Below are 17,096 nucleotides of genomic sequence, written 5' to 3'. Positions count from 1 at the left end.
TGACCCAAGTTTTAAAATGATGGAGGAAGGAGGGGCTAGAAATATGTGGGAGGACTGAGGAAGGGACCACAAATGCACAACAGGGTTTGACGTTAAGGCAAAGGCAAAGAACCAAAATTGTGGACGATGCAGATGGGGTCCCCACATCACCAGTGGCAATGCCTAGGACTTATCAATTTCGCACCCACCCATTTTGACTTTGTCGATTTGATTTTTCCCTTTCACCATCTCTTTCTCAAGTCCCCTCCAAATTCAGCCAACCTTTTTCCCACAAGCCAAACAGGGCAACATTTTTTTTTCTTTTTTGCATTAACAACTCTCTTTCTCTCTTTATTTTGTTTTCCCCACCCATCACCCACCTTCTTCACTAAATTGGCCGTCCCAAACCAGCAACCGCCAACCCCTTTTTCCAAATGAGAAAAAAATAGACTTAGTCTAAAAAAATTATTTTTTATTAATTAGATCCAATTTTTTTTATAAAAGATTTAAATAAAATTTGTCTATTTAAGAGTTTAAGTTAACATTACTCTTTCCAAATCTCCCCTCCCTTTGGTCAACCGTCCCTAGCACGACATGTTGGTCCACTTATTTCTATTTGTTTGACCTAGTCATTTTCTTTCCTTTAACGTCTCTTTGTTTGTTTGTATTGCTGCTACACTATTAAATCGAAGAAAAACTTTGGGGGTGATGGGAAAATAAAGTAGAGAGGTAGGCCTCCAAATACAAAAACCAAAGTTAAAGCAATCAATACAATTTCAAAGCGAATATAACCCACTTTTGTTTTCTGCTTTTCATACTGAGAAACTATTACCAAATCCACCATCTTCTCCTTTTTCCTTGTTTTAAAATCATAACGATTCCACAGTGCTCAGAGACAGAGAGAGAGAGAGAGAGAGAGAGAGGAATCCAATATGTTACAGGAATTAAACTAACCCCACTAATATATCTCCTTCGAGATATAGTTGAGTCTGAGCGATCGAGCGAACAGATATATTGCTGCCATTAAACTGCTACTATTCTAGCTCCTTTAAATAAAAAGAAACATAAATCAAGCGGAAGGCTCCTTGCAGCGCTGTGAATCTGTGATCTTCAAGAGGATTCTAGGATCAGACTGGAGGCCTCGGCAACAGACAGCGAGTGGTTGTGCTCGCCCTCGTATGTCACCACTAGCATGGCTGGATCATCCAGAGCTCTCTCCACGTGTTTACGTGCTGGGCAACCTCTCACGCTGCTGCACTTGTAGTAGCCCCTGTTCCATATAAATATTGCATATGTATCAAAACTCTGATCAAGAACTTTGTTGCTGAAAATTCGCTAATTATTGTTTTGAGTTCAAAAGACAATCTTTGGTAACAAAAATGGTCGTACTTTAAAAATGTAATCTTTCAAATTGGAAAAGAAACAAAGGTCAACGAGTAATTAAGCATCTTGATGACAGTGTTGACGACAGAGTTAACAGAGTGAAATCTAAAAACTGAAGGAACCTTATCTTATTATCTATATACCTTGGATGAGGAGAACCCTTAATTGGCTTCTGTCCGTACTTCCTCCATGAATAATCGTCCGGTGGAATATCTGCCATCTTCAAGCTAATCGCCGGAACCCTCACCACCCTTTTCATTCTCAATTTTCTGCAAAATGAAAATATATAATGAGACATAAATACAAAATCAATATTATATATATATATATTATATATATCTCTGTGTGTGTGTGTGTGTGTGTGTGAGAGAGAGAGAGAGAGAGACAGACAGACAGACAGGCAGAGGGAAGGAGGTGACCAACCTTTTCTTGGAACAATGGCATCGGCCGGAGGAGCCACCACACTTGCCGGAACCCAAAGTCTCGGAGCTACACTTCCTCTTCAACGATGAAGAAGACAAGGGCGGCTTTCCTACCGAGGAAACCTGAGACAGATTCGTGATTTGAAACGCCGAAGACGACGACGGCTGCTTGCTGTCGGTGTCGCCCGTCAACGACGACATGAACGAGGTCCCGCCAGAGTAGGAGAAATTGATCGTGGTAGACGAGTCCTTCTTCTCGATCGCACTGATCTTTTTAGGCATCAAAGAGTCGCTGTACTGGTATTGATTATTGAGGTTGTGGTGAGGAACAGGTGGGATCTGCTGGATCGGGGTGGCGTAGTAAACTTTGTTGGGTGCAGAAGCCGAAGGCTTCTCTTTCTCTTGGCTTTGGGAATTAGCCAAAGGACCTCTTCTGAAGCGAGCGTGGCCGGTCCTAGCCCGACCCAGAAGAGAAATAACCTTCTTGAACTTCGAAACGGCGACGTCCGCCACGGCCTTGCAGTCCATCTCCATTTCCAACGAAGGTTTCGAACTAGAGGAAGACGACAATTGGTATTGCTGTTGCTGCTGACTCTGCTGGGAAAGCAATCTGATTAGCTTTTCGACGCTCTCGAGCCCAGACGCCGCTTCCTGCACAGCGTTCTCTTCCATTTTCGCCCTGAAATCGCTGCTGCTATTGCTGTTCCTATACTCCATCATGAACTCCACGGCCATCTCTCAGAACCATCAAAGACAGAGAACGAAAGAGGAAAAGGGTAAAAAGGAACGAGGAGAGCTAATAAAACGAAAGGTGGGTCTCTGGTCAAAGAGGTGCCCATTAAATTTTTAGCCCTCCTCAGTCCCCTACTGGCCCACAGCGTGACCGACCTGTCACGCTAGCGGCCCCCGTCAAACCGTAGGTGCGAATCAGGCCCCCAACTACATGACAATTTTCATCGATTACCGTTCACAAAATTAATTTTTAATTTTATTTCCTATTTTTTAACCTTTTTTTTTTATTAGTCACGACATTGACCTCATCTGATCGATGTGGGGCCTGTTAAGGTTAATGTAGTCTTTACGAACGTTGTGAATTGAGATTGGCGTACATCAGGTCAAACCATTGGCAATTAACCATTCGATCTGTGTTGGAGGAGGAAAGTGGGTTAATTTGTTGTTGCCTGCCAGCACGGTAGAGTTGACTTCGTAATGCTGGGCTTTGAAACAGTACTTTGATTGGAGTTGTTAATAATAAGGATGTCTTTATTGTTTTGTTGTTGTTTTTCCGGTACTTTCAAATCTCCCTATGTTCATTTCCTTTTCTACCACATATTTGATTCGTTACATGTATGGTCTGTTTTTCTCTGCAATATCAACAAACCTATGCCTAATTCTCAATTAACTTGATTGTATTTGTTACACATTTTCTGTAATTATCGCTAGTTTTTAACCAATCAGATTAAATTAAATGTAGATTAAGAGTACTGCTAGATACAGTTTTATGACGTACAAACTCTACTTATTCTTTTTAAAAAATAATAGAATTTATTATTAAAAAATTAATTTTTTACATGTAAATCTCTCATACTTACTTGCATAATCTAAAATTGTAAATATTATTTTTTTTAAATTTTAAATATAGACTAGTCGTAGAATAGTCAATGCTATTTTGTACTAAACTTATTTTATTGTGCCCACCCACAAATTGAGGTCCCTTCCTATGCTTGACTAAACTGGATTTGATTTCCTTTGACAAAGATATATCATACGCACGACCAGCTATTACAATGGTAATGCAATGTGTTTTGACAACTTGAGAGTTGAAAAGACTAAGAGAACATTAGTGGGGATGAAGATGTTTTTTGGAATCTTTAAAATCTTATCTCAAATATATTTAGAATTAAAAATCGACATAATATATGAACCCAATGATATATATATATATATATAATGTTGATATTTACATTATTTAAAATAATAGTTAGTAGTGTAAAATCTTAATTTTTATAAATTATAAAAAGTATAAAATGGAAAATGTAGGAAGTCATTATCCGATTTATGGTGACATTGGTGATTATATTAACATATTATTATTATTTTATGCTTTATTGTTTTGTTTCTTTAATTATTTTATAATTACATTGCTCAATGATCAAGTTCATGTTGCTGGCTCGTTTTGCGTGCAAGAAAGAATCCCCTGCTACCGCAGTACAGCCTTAATAAAGCAACCACATGGTAAAAGCAACTCATTTTTTCTTCCTTCCTTCTTTGAGCGTTAGGTTAATTAGGAATCTTATTTCAATTATTCAAAAACTTCTTTAATGATCATTGTAAAAATAAATAAATCAATATATAATCCTTAGACATATATTTTTACGTCGAATTAAGTAAAATTTGTCTCTCTTTATTTATATTTTATACATTTTATTTATCATTTATTATATGACCAAGTTTTTGAACATCGTATCAACGTCCTAATCATCATTACGGATCATTTGAACATATTGTTAACTAAAAAAATATATCAATAAAGAGAAAGATATATAAATTTAAATAATTAAAAAGTGCACCAATTTTTCACCAATACTGATCATAAATTAAAAAAGCAAGGGCCTGTTTAGATATAGATGTAATTTTATTGTATCTCATCTAATTTTAATTAATAATTTTATTATTATTTATAAATTATTTTTAACTCATCTAATTTTAATACTAAAAATGCAAGAGTGGATAGAAAGGAAAAAGAAGAGTCACGGGATTGCAATATTGCATGGAGAAATTGATTCGTCGATCATGTGAGTGGAATATCTGCAGTTTGGACAGGGACTTTCATTTTTTTTAATGAACAAAGCAATTATCAAACTGCCCGAACAAGTACAGCGACAACAACCAAGGAGTGTGTAATGTGTTCGCATTTGGACGATAAGTTTGAAAACTGAGGCAGGTTTCAGATCCGATTTCGTAGTCGCAGCCACCAAAGTCAAATGACGGAAAGCTTTTAAAAAAATAAAATAAATAAATAAATAAAATAAAAATAAAAATTCTGAATTTGGATGAGAGAGTAGGAACGTGCTAGAGTTGGCTTCCACTCTCTTTTAATTATTGACTTCCCACCTTAGAAGTCCTTTAAACATATTATTTTACTTGTCCTTTTATTAGCATTCTTTCATAAATTTGTTTTTTATGATATTAATTAAGTAATTATTAAAATAAAAATTATTTAACGGTTATGTTTCTTTTTTAATAAAGAGAAAAAAAATTCAGTTTTATTAATATTATTTTCTTACAACGGAGGAATACTTTTTAGTTTTTACAAATAAGGGCTTTAAGATTACATAAATCCCGAAATTAATACCTTTACAAAAATTATATATTTTAAGAAGAATTAATCTTCTCATCAGTTACTATTTATTATTCACACCTCACATCTTATAAAAAAAAAAAAAAAATCTAATTATGGGATGCGGGATAAATAGTAACTAATACATAACAAAACTCAATCCTAAATTTGCTAAATTATCACTCAAGCTATTCCCTTATCCTAAATCTGTTTTAGTTCAAGTGTTATGTTGCAACAACTTAAATAACACCTGAACAGATATTTCAAAATATAAATAACATTCAAACTTAAGAATTAGAGGGAGAGATATATAAACATATAAATCATAATTTATAAAATTTATTGAGTATTCAATATGAATAATTATATATACAATCGTAAAGTGCGTAAATGCCGCATAATCTCTTTGAAAAAGAATAAGATTCACTATTAAAATATTAATTTTTTTTTTATGTGAATCTCATATTTTATTTATTTTTTTTCAAAGCGATTATGCGACGGTTACATAATTTACGGTTATAAATATCTTTTCTCATTCAATATTGTTTCATAAATATATCATAAATTTATAATATTTCTTTCAATTGTTCTTTTTTTTTTAAAAAAAATTAAAGTTATAGAGTTTAGTTTAAACAATAAATCCAAATTATAAAAAACATACATTGGGGATAAAGATAAGATTGCTGTCGAGATCCAAATACGAAAAGAGGATTTTGACTATTGTTGTGGTTGCATTCTTAAAGACAGTAATCAAACATGGTGGTTGGGATGTTCACATGAAGAATCTGATTGCGCCATTTCTGTCGGGCATGTTGCCACTCTTATTTCTAACCCACTGACTTCAGCTCTTTACCTCTCTATTTTCTACTTTCTTTTTTCTTGAGTGCTGTCTAATCTTTCTTTTCAAGTAGTTAAGCATGCATATCCTCTAAATATACTATTGGGCCTAATGAATTGATGCTGGGCTCACAATCTTCTTGACGGCTCAAGTAATGTGCCAAAAAGCTTGGGCTTCAGTTGTGGACCCACTAGGCTTTGAAAATAAAAATCTAAACCATCGTAGTATTCTTCGCTTGAGGAATGCTGCCCAGTTTATTTATTTATTTTTATTAAATTAATTGAATTATTCTACTCATCATTTATATACTATATACTTATTAAGAAAAATAATAATATCAAATAAAAATAAATATGTATTGATTAATTTTTTTTTTTACTTAGTGATTAAAAAAATAATTTTAAGTGTATTGATGTATTTTTTTATTTATTAAAGATATTTAAATATATTAAAAAAATATGAATAAAAAAAATTATAAAAAGTAACTATCGATCAAAATGAGCGGACGAGTAGCCCGACTCTTAAAAAATTCTCTACTATTAATAAAAAAATAATATTATTAACTTGACTTCCCAACTGAATTCTGTCCCTTTTGGTATGGTTTGGTTTCCAATCATCATCAATCAACCACAAGATGACTAAATGTCCTTTTTTTTTTTTTTTTTAATCTATTTCTCAATCTCAAACGGAAAGAAATACTCATTGAAAATTGAGACTCCTGAGAATTATGAATGGTGGAGCTTCTACCAAACATCAGTGGCAAAAAATACTAGATTCAGGTAAGTTGGTGGGTGTTAGTGAAAGCTGCTAAAACCATATGTTTACAGTTGGAATTAAAATGATGCTTAAAAAAAGTTACCTTGACATGTTGCCTCCCTATAAAGGAAACAAACTCATTTCAGGTGATATATGCTAATCAAGCACCAAACCCCAACCACCACTCCTCCTAACCCCCAACCCTTTTCCTGTTCCATGGCGGGGTTTGGTTCCAAGAGGAATTTTATTAGAGTTATAATATTGCCATTTTTTGTGTCATCAAAACCGTGCATCATTTGTTTTATTAATATTCGATAAGTGTTACAGTTATAAATTTTTTTTTACTAAAATAAATTCATAAATTGACGTACTTTCATGTGATATATTAGATTTACTTTATAATAAAAGTGATTTTTATAATCGAACATATCGTGAAAACTATGTTAATTTATATGTTAATTTTTGTGAAATTCCTATTATATGTTCAGATTTACCGCTAATTACTTTTATAATTTTTTTATTCAAAATTTTTTTATTCAAAATTTTTTAATATATTTAAAAATAAAAAAATACATCGATACATTTTAAATCATTTCCTTACTCACTAAGTTAAAGAAAAAAAAAAAAAAACCTTTTATCAAACGATACATTTGAGAAGGCAAAATAAAATAGCTTTTCTCATATAACAGTATAACTAAAGCTATTTTCTTACTAATAACTAAATGGGTCAGCCTCCATTCTCGTACTTTCCCACCTTCTTTATCACACAGCCGAGTTGAGTTGTTATGAGAAGGAAAACAGATGGAGAATCAACTTTGGTGCATGGCAGCGTGACATGGGTCAATGTTCAACTTCGAATCTGTCAAACAAGGGCAAACATCAATTCTCCTATTCCACTCTCTACTTTGCTTCGAAGATTCATCCTTTGATTTCAATTGCTTCCAGTTTCTTTACTGGTTCCCAACAAAATCGCCGCAAAAAGCGAGCAACTGTCTAGAAAATTGAGGCGACACGTGTATCGTGTTTCTTAAAATTTGTAACCTACTAATTTAGGGGTGGTAAATAATATTAATGAATTGTATTAATGTCATGTCAAGTTATGTATATTATATAATATGGATCAATCTAAATACGATCAGGTAAACTTAACGGGTTAGATTTTCAAACCTTAACACAACTCATTAAAATAATGGATTGACACAATACAATCCGTTTTGACCTGTTATAAATTAATTAAAAATATATTGACACGACACAATTCGTTTCAACCTGTTTATATAAATGAGTTGAATTGACCTAAGTAATACATTTGAACTTATTAATATAATTTCACATAAAAATTAAAATCACAATATCTCCTAAAAATATAAAACTGACTATATAAGTCTAAAATTACAATCTAAAAGAAGTAAATGAGGTGGTTTTGACTTGTGAGAACTGAGAGAGAGTGACGGTTTGAGAGAGAGTTAAGAAATACTAAATAGGGTTATAGTATTTTTGTTTTTTAAGTTAAAAAGGATATAAATGTCATTTTAAGTAAAAATATTAACGGATTTAAATGAGTCACTAATGGATTAAACATGTTGACCTATTAGTAAACCGTAAATGAATCGCGTCTGAATGGGTTACCATGTTTCCCGACCCGTTAACATCAAATTTAAATCTGCTAATTTTACATTATGTTTGTGTTAGATTAATAAATCGTGTCACATTATAACCCTTACTTACCAATCTACCATGGTCACAGAGGCTACAAACAAAATGGATTGAGCATTCTTGTAGTTTATTAATTTAAATATATTTTATAATTTGAAAAGAAATATATATAATATGTGAATCTTATTATATTAAACACTATTCGTATACCGCAACATTATATACATTGACATCTACGTGATATATATATATATATTTATATATATTTTTGAAATATAAAAATATTTATTTATTTTTTATTTTTTATTATTATACAAAAATATTTATTTTTGATTATTTTAAAAAAAATATACTTATTATCCCCTATACCACACACCAACATATAATTTGTTATTTTTGTTATTTTATTTGAACATACACATTAATGTATAAATATATGTGTTTAAATAGAAAAATAAAAATAACAAATCATATGTTGATATGTGGTGTGTCAATGATAAATAACATTTTTCAACTTTAAAAACCTAGCCCAAATTAAGATGTCCAAGTTTTAAATTACCCATAAATCAAGGTTTGAAAAATTGGAATCGGGTTCAGCATTGAGCAAAGATTGATTCAATGAATGGATGATTGATTACAATTTTGAATCGGATATTTCAATATTGATTAAAAAAAGTATTAAAAATTATATTTGATGCAATCCAAGCATCTTACATCATGTATAAAAAAGTAAAATATAAATTTATTGACCAGTTTTAATAAAAATATGATATGAATCTAAATTGTTTCAATAAATATATAATTTATGTGTTTAACCTCAAAAGTCGACATTTTTTTGCCTTATATATGAAAAATATAAAGACCATTAAGTTATAAATACATGAAGAATATAGTATTTTATGCACAACCATAAATTTAATATAAAATACTAATTTATCTCTTTAATTTTCCATTCAACTAAAAAAAATAAAGAGCTATATGTTTTATCTTTGAATTTTTATGCAATTCTTAATGAATACAATGATTAAAAGTTAATATATGTTTAGTTCTATCATATTTTGTGCAAAATATTAAAAGAAAAACCAAGTTATTATACAACTTAAAAATAAATACAATTTTGAATCGGCTCAAATCGATTTAAAATCAACTAGAATTAGTAGATTAAAATGGTTCAGTGAACGATTCAAAATGTTCATTAAAATCAATTTGGTTTCTTACTGGCCAAATCAATCTGAATGGAATCATTTTTACCAACCTTGCCATAAACTTCAAACTCTTTCTCAAGCACTCAATCGACTTGTTCAAAGCTTTACTTATTTGTATCCGGACTTTGGAGGCTTTAATTCCTCCGATAAAAATGCATAAGAATTATATTTTCAAAATGCTATAATTATTAGATACATAGATAGAAAGACTATCTATAGATAAAATCAGACTATACATTATTTTCCACATCTCAACAAGTATGTATGTCGTAACAAAATACAAGAAATATGTGTCATCATCAAATCGGTCAAGTTTCAATAAAATAATAAAATAAAAAGAGTAATGCTACTCATCATCTCAATTCTCATCATCCTATGATGTGATATGAGACGATTGAAAATTATTTATTATATTTTACTTATAAATTTATCATCTAATATCACATCATGAGATGATAAGAAAATGACGAGAAAAAAGATAATGAATAAATTTTTTTTTAAAAAAAAAATGGAATAAGTCAAAAGTCGTGTATATGTTAAAAGCGTCCGAGTAAAAAACATTCAAAATTACCTCGCGCTGGTCTTTCAAACCAAAACTTCACCGTCCGAAAGTGAGCCCATCACGAGGGGCCCTTGGTCCCCTACATTAACGGGCTCCACTGTCTATCCGACCTCGCTGTTTTCTGTTGTTGTCGTTGTAGTTGTTATGAGAAGTAAGAAATAAATAAATTATTTTAAGAAAAAAGAAAGAAAAGAAAAAGAAAAAAAGGCAGACACAGCGGCGATTCATTCGTAAACCCAAAGAAAACTCTGATTAATCCCCATCAAACCACCCCCTAACCCCAACAGTCTAATCCCCATCACCACCTCCTCCTCCACCACCATCACCACCACCAAATCGAACCCAAACTTCCAAACAAACTCAACAAGTAGCCCCTCAAATCACAGCTCTCAGACGCATACACAGACAAAGAGAGAACAAAGAGACAGATAAAGACAGTGCCGGAGAGAGGGAAAGAGAAGATGAAGCTCTCGGCGTTACAGCAAAGCTACTTGAACCGTCGGAGCAACAGCTTCAGGTCATCTGGGCCGTTGGATTCCTCTTCTGACAGTTCGATCAAGTCCCCCTCCGCGATCTTCTGGCTGGTACTCCACGGACTCTGCTGCCTCATTAGTCTCTTTCTCGGCTTCCGCTTCTCACGGCTGGTCTTCTTGTTCCTCTTCTCCACCTCTGCCACTACCAACCTCTACACCTCCCCGTTTCGCACCGCCTCCGAGCTCGCCCAGACCCTCACCGTTCACTCCACTCCAATTCGGGATCTCGAGTTTCCGCCGGGGAACATAACCTCCATGGCCGGCGGGAGCTCTGGCAGTAGTCGAGTTGTGGTCGGAAGACACGGGATCCGAATCCGGCCCTGGCCTCACCCGAACCCCGTCGAGGTCATGAGGGCTCATCAGATCATCGAGAGGGTCCAGAAGGAGCAGAGACTTCAGTTTGGGCTTAAGAACCCGAGGACAGTCATCGTGATCACGCCGACCTATGTACGGACGTTCCAGGCGCTGCATTTGACAGGTGTGATGCACTCGCTCATGCTGGTTCCGTACGATCTCGTCTGGATCGTGGTTGAGGCCGGTGGAGCCACCAACGAGACCGCTTCGCTCTTCTCTAAGTCTGGGCTTCGGACTATCCACATCGGATTCCGTCAGCGGATGCCGAATTCGTGGGAGGGACGGCACCATTTGGAGGCTCGGATGCGGCTTCAAGCTTTGAGGTGAATGTTCTTGCTTTTCTGCCTTGCTTGTATCTTGTAATTATTTTTGGTTGCTGAGAAAACTTCTACATTCTCTACTGTAGAAGACTGGAAAATAAACTTAAGATTAACCAAACGTTCTAATGTAATTAAGCTATGTGCTTCATTTTCTTGGTTTTTGTTATCAATTGAGTAGGGGATTTCGGTTGTTGTTAGAATATGAATTTCATCCAGTGGGTCTGTGATTGAGCAGAATTGTGAGAGAAAAGAAGCTGGATGGGATCGTGATGTTTGCAGATGATAGTAATATGCATAGTATGGAGCTCTTTGATGAGATTCAGAATGTCAGATGGGTTGGTGCTCTTTCGGTTGGGATACTTGCACATTCGAGTGATGCAGATGAGTCCTCTGCGTCTGTAATTGAGAAAAACGAGGAAGAGGAGAACCCATCACCGCCTGTTCAGGGTCCTGCCTGTAACTCATCCAATCAGTTGGCTGGATGGCACACCTTTAATTCTCTTCCGTATCTCGGGAAGAGTGCTACTTACATTGGTGATCGAGGGATTGTGTTGCCCAGGAAGCTTGAATGGGCTGGGTTTGTGTTGAATTCCCAGTTGCTTTGGAAGGATGCTGAAGACGGGCCAGAGTGGGTCAAGGATCTAGATGCATTAACTCACAACGATGAGGACATAGAGAGTCCGTTATTTCTGCTAAAGGATTTTTCTATGGTGGAGCCACTTGGAAGCTGTGGGCGGCAGATATTGCTCTGGTGGCTTCGAGTTGAAGCTCGTGCGGACAGCAAATTTCCTCCTGGGTGAGTCGTTTCTCTCTTGCTATTGCAAATGTCTTGCTTCCTAATGATTCTGACATAATTGAGTTTTGCCTTTTGGAATATCTGCTTTGTTTAGTGTAAAAGCTGAGTTAGGTGAGCAGTGCAAAGTCATTTTAGATCTTTGTCGTGTTGCCCGAAATAAATATCAATTATTGAAGGTTTGATGTGCTGACCTTTGTCTCATTTTTTGCATGCTAGAATTCTTTTTACCTGACCGTTGATGATTATCTTCCCAAAGTCATTGAATGTATAAAGATCATGTTGATACTATAGAAAACAACTTATTTGTTTATTCCTTTATAAGTTGAAATTGGAACATTAGTGAAAGGGCATCTACGACTTTATAGTTTTAGACAACAAGGTGAACTTCTCGGTAGAGTTAAGCTGATTGAATGCCATATACTACTTATTATTTCAAGCACTGCCCCTTAAGAGTTTTGGAAATCAAACATTATTAAAAAACATACTTTTTGAAGGTGGACTACACGAGAAATAAGCATCAAGTATGCAATTTATCTTTCCTAGATGCTTTTGTGCCTCAAAGTTCCTCTGATCTGCTGGGGTTGCAGTTTGAGTGAAATAATCCAAGTCTTAGTTCACTTATCTATATTAATTTAAGTATACTATATATAGCCCATATGCAACTTCCTAATTTATAACATCTTATCGAGAAGGTGAATACGGTGGCTGATCTAGTATGCATGCATGTACATGCTGGGGTTGCTGACTATTTTGTTTTTGAGGTTTTATCTAAAATTTGCCTATGTATGCATGTACAAGCCTGAATATCATAAATCTCCAAAATCTATATGCAAGCATTTTATCTTGATCATGCTTTGTTCATGGTAATACAAGCTGTCTGGTTAAAGTTATGTGTATGTTGCTTTGCAATGAAGTTACAGACCGGAATATGTTGAATTCTAATTGTTTGTACATGATGTCTTACTTGGGGATTAATATTGTTTGCTGAGTAGCTGAGGATCTGTAACAGCAAGGAGTTTGGGGCTGCAGAATTTATTTGCTTTATCCACAGGACTAGTTTGTAGGGTTCTGCTGGTAGAATGTCCTGTGGACCTAAACTCCTTGCTAGTTGCCGTTACAGATCCCATGTTTATTCTTCTGTGGTTCTCTGTGCACTTGACTCTTTAAGCTCTCTGCAGAAGCTATTTGTTACTTCTTTAAACGGACCTGTATGTTACATAAAGCCTCCTTGCCCTGCTCAATCAATCCTCCATCACCTTAGAACATTTAGCAGCCATCTCACCACCTTCCTTCATATGACCTTCCCCATTTAAAATTCTTAAGGCTGTCCTACCTTGCATCCTTTCTTGACCATGAGCTTAACCACTAAAGCTGATACATTGAAGCAGAAACTAAGTGACCTTACTTTTAACTTTTCTGTGCCACCTTATTTTTATATTTATTTTTAAACATAAAATAAGGTCCTAAGTAGCTCGCTGTCTTTTGGCTGTGTGCCTTTTGTGATCTCCCAGTGCTCAACAATGAATCAAGACTTGACATTGCCTCTATCCTGACAAATTGCTTAAGAACCCAGTATAACAACTATGCTCATTTCAACTCTATTGGTAACTGCTGTGGCCTGATTGTTTTAGTAAGCAATTGAAAAATTTATTGATAGAAACAAAATACAGTAGAAAACTGTTGCCTGATGTTAACTGGGAATTATGCATTTTTAGAATAACGCTATATTGAGCCTATCCGTTAACTTTAGAGGAGAATCTTTGTGCATTCATAATAATTGTATCGCAATCCCAAAAGTAGAATGTCCTCTTTCACAAAAGTACACGGTTTTGTGGCTGGTTAACGTATTTTGGAGTGACATTATGAATCTGAAACGGTAATTTAGATAGAGAGAGAGAGAGAGAGAGAGAGAGAGAGCCACGGCTCTCATGCAACTGTGTGCAACATGGCCAAGAGGTGTTTTTTGATAAGTAAGAAATCTTTATTGATAAGTGCAAAGGTGAATGTTAAGAGGAGTTGGTTCAAGAATGCTCTTAATCCATTCGGTGATGAGAGTGGCAGTGAAAGGATGGGATGTTGAGTGGCAGTTTAGAGTCCTTCCAAAGGACTCTCGTGAAATGGATATTGGTGAATAGGTGCTCATGAGTCACCTTTTCCAGTTTCTAGGTTTCTGATTACTCACAAGTCACATTCTAGTTAACTTGGTTTGTGGTGATGATATCCTCTTACTTCAACCAAGTTTTTGTTGAATGCCTAGAAAATAAAGAAATGCTATGTGAGACAGAATGCATTCTTTTGGTTTTCATTAGTATTTCGTTTTGTTCTTGTTTACTACATAAAAGAACTCTCAGCCATAAGCACAAACTTTATTGATTTTGCATTTTACTTCAACTCATCCATGTCCTAGGGCTTGATTCTAGGACTCTGCATGAGGTAAATGCCTACTTGGCCATGTGAACTAAAAGGCCTTCCCCAATTAAATTTGTGTATGAATAGCTTCATAATCTAGTTTTTTTTTTTTTTGATAAGTAAGAAAAGCTAGATTTTCCAGATGCCTTCTGAAACATCTATGCCATATTGTTTGGGCGGGAGGGAGGGACAGTTTGGGCCCCCAAACCCTGGCACCGCCCTCATCCGGATGCCGGGGGGCGGATTGACCCCCTTGTCTGTTCACCCGCCCCCCCGTGTCCAACATTGCATTACACGGTTACATAATACACTATACAAATCTTACAAAATCACGAATCTTAAAAAAAAACTCCAAAATTGCACAAGATCTTACAAATCCAAACAAAAACTAAAAAATAAACTTACAACCAAACAAACTTACAGTCATACAGATCAGAAAAATCTAACAAATTGAACGAAAAACCAAATCAAACAACAGACCCGTGGGCCACAGCCGCGGTCATGGGTCATTACACTCGAAAATTTGTACACATATTTGCATGGCCCATGGTCACGGCCATGGGTCATTAAACTCTAATACCTGTCACGGTGTCACGGACTCCAGTGTCACCCACGGTTGCAGCCGCCATCTGTTACCCATGACAACGAAGTTACGAAGAGAAGTTCTCTCATCTCTGCCAGCTTAGAGGAGGAGGAGAAGAAGGGAAGAGGGGAGACAGAGAAATGAGAGAGAAGTCGAGGATGGTGGCCGTAGACCGTGGCCATTGGCATTGAGGCGTGAAAACTTGACGGATGGGGGAGAAAAATCAGAAAAGGAGCGGAGAAGAGGAGGGGGGGAAGGGAGGCAGCTGGGACTGGGAGTCTGGAATGAGAGAAATGAGAGAAGAGAGAGAGAATGTAATATTTATACGTAGGATTTTGTAACCTTGTAATGATATGATGCCGTTTTGTGGTCCAGACAAGGGATATCCTGGGCAGGCCTGGGCCCAGCCCGGGTCCCATCCCTGCATGGCTTCACCATGTGGGTGGATGCCCCGCAACTTGTAGCTGATGGGTGGGGCCAGACAGGGGGGGTGGATGGATGAGCTGCGGGGCCTCATCGCCCACCCCTAGTTTTGGTGGGTGGCGTGGTGTTTGGGTTTTGGTTGGTCCAAAGGGCCTTGCCTTGATGAGGTTTTGCGTCGTAAAAAAATTCTGAGACTTGAAAAAAAAAAATTCTAATCTCAGCTGAAAGTGTAATATTTTTCTTTAAAAATGTTCAATATTTTGGTCATCTTGAGCCATTTTATCTCCAGTTTATATACTTCTTTTATATGAACACATGAAAGGCATAAATTTTGCGATGATATGCATGTCTCAAACGAGTGTAATTGGATCTGTATTTTCTTTTACAATTTATGTTAACTCAAGAAGCTGTCAAGCATGCATAATATGTATTGATTTTTGGTGTGTTTTATACAGATGGATAATTGACCCTCCTTTGGAGATCACTGTCCCGTCGAAACGGACACCATGGCCGGATGCTCCTCCTGAACTCCCATCTACTGAAAAAGTAGTGACTGGTGTCCAAGAGCAAATAGCGAAGCATTCTTCAAAGACTCGAACACCCAGATCTAAACGCACTCGTAGTAAGAGAAAGCATGACACAAAAATAGTAGACACACGGCTTCCAGTGAGGCATTCTGAACAAAATTGAAAGATGATCCCAGTACATCTAATGATAATATAATGCTGTGTGAATTTGAAACCCCTGGCTTTTCAGCTTCAAGATTCAATTGATATAGCAGAGAAGCAAGGTATTACGGGGTACATGGCGAAGGCACTGGTTACAGCGGGTCAGTCACGCGATTCAGCCTGAATTCCACCTGAATCTTGCATTTTTTCGCCTTTGATTTTCTATTTTTGTTGGGTGATTCATATTCTGGTCTCATGAAAGTGGTATATTCACTGGATCCTGACGAGTCTCATGCTTTGTAGAAAGCTTGTATCCAATAGGCTTCAAATCTTATACGGAAATCGTTTCTAAATAGGAATTATAGAGTTGCGTTCAGTTGGGCCTCTCGGAAACGATACCAAAATGTAATAAAATCATCATTCATTACAAAACATTGTTGTTGCGATTGTGCTTGACACGACTGAACTAACATCTGATGCCCCCAACCACTCTAGTCGTAGCCGGCAACCCGGTTTATGCTAATCATTTTATTTGTCAATCCCTAGGAAGCATTTATGTAGAAGTGTCAAGGAGGGAATTGAGAGGTACAGATCTTGGTTGGAATGGAGATGAGAATGACCTATCATATGTAGAAGTGTCCATGAAGCTTTGGGACAAACTGATCTCATAATGACTATTACCAAGATGGCGCACACGTACTTGCCAAAATTGTTGACAATTTTATTAAAAGCAAATAAAATCTGTAACTAGTTCGTACCATGTTCCTCGTACTATAGAGCGACCAACGGGACAATTTGGGTCACTCAATCCAAAAGCAGCATTCATATATGGATATGGATACTCTGTTTTTTTTTTTTTTTTTTTTTTT

The 17,096-nt window shown here is 35.8% G+C and overlaps 2 protein-coding genes across 2 annotated transcripts; one reads left to right on the top strand and one right to left on the bottom strand.

Annotated features, from left to right (window-relative positions):
• Positions 1-721: 721 nt before the first annotated feature.
• LOC109009107 (probable WRKY transcription factor 7) lies at positions 722-2,596 on the bottom strand. The gene is made up of 3 exons (XM_018989475.2): positions 1,786-2,596; positions 1,506-1,631; positions 722-1,249 (listed from the first exon to the last, which is right to left on the bottom strand). The coding sequence occupies exons 1-3, from the start codon at positions 2,517-2,519 to the stop codon at positions 1,090-1,092; spliced, it is 1,020 nt and encodes a 339-aa protein (XP_018845020.1). The 5' UTR covers positions 2,520-2,596; the 3' UTR covers positions 722-1,089.
• A 7,736-nt stretch (positions 2,597-10,332) lies between these two features.
• On the top strand, positions 10,333-16,671 carry LOC109009108 (beta-1,4-xylosyltransferase IRX14). Its single transcript, XM_018989476.2, has 3 exons — positions 10,333-11,351; positions 11,584-12,144; positions 16,015-16,671. Exons 1-3 carry the CDS (start codon positions 10,603-10,605, stop codon positions 16,247-16,249), a joined length of 1,545 nt encoding a protein of 514 aa, XP_018845021.1. The 5' UTR covers positions 10,333-10,602; the 3' UTR covers positions 16,250-16,671.
• Positions 16,672-17,096: the final 425 nt, after the last annotated feature.

Source organism: Juglans regia, chromosome 7, assembly GCF_001411555.2.
Source record: "Juglans regia cultivar Chandler chromosome 7, Walnut 2.0, whole genome shotgun sequence".
Classification (NCBI taxonomy): domain Eukaryota; kingdom Viridiplantae; phylum Streptophyta; class Magnoliopsida; order Fagales; family Juglandaceae; genus Juglans; species Juglans regia.
This window is presented reverse-complemented; position numbering and strand designations above follow the sequence as displayed.

Bases quoted from the DNA above. Each gene is read 5' to 3' on its own strand.
- LOC109009108 (XM_018989476.2), top strand. From the start codon at position 10,603: ATGAAGCTCTCGGCGTTACAGCAAAGCTACTTGAACCGTCGGAGCAAC. The intron at 11,352-11,583 runs GTGAATGTTCTT...GTGATTGAGCAG, and splicing joins ATGCGGCTTCAAGCTTTGAG to AATTGTGAGAGAAAAGAAGC. The intron at 12,145-16,014 runs GTGAGTCGTTTC...TGTTTTATACAG, and splicing joins GACAGCAAATTTCCTCCTGG to ATGGATAATTGACCCTCCTT.
- LOC109009107 (XM_018989475.2), bottom strand. From the start codon at position 2,519: ATGGCCGTGGAGTTCATGATGGAGTATAGGAACAGCAATAGCAGCAGC. The intron at 1,632-1,785 runs GTTGGTCACCTC...TTCATTTTGCAG, and splicing joins TGCCATTGTTCCAAGAAAAG to AAAATTGAGAATGAAAAGGG. The intron at 1,250-1,505 runs GTATATAGATAA...TATATGGAACAG, and splicing joins AAGGGTTCTCCTCATCCAAG to GGGCTACTACAAGTGCAGCA.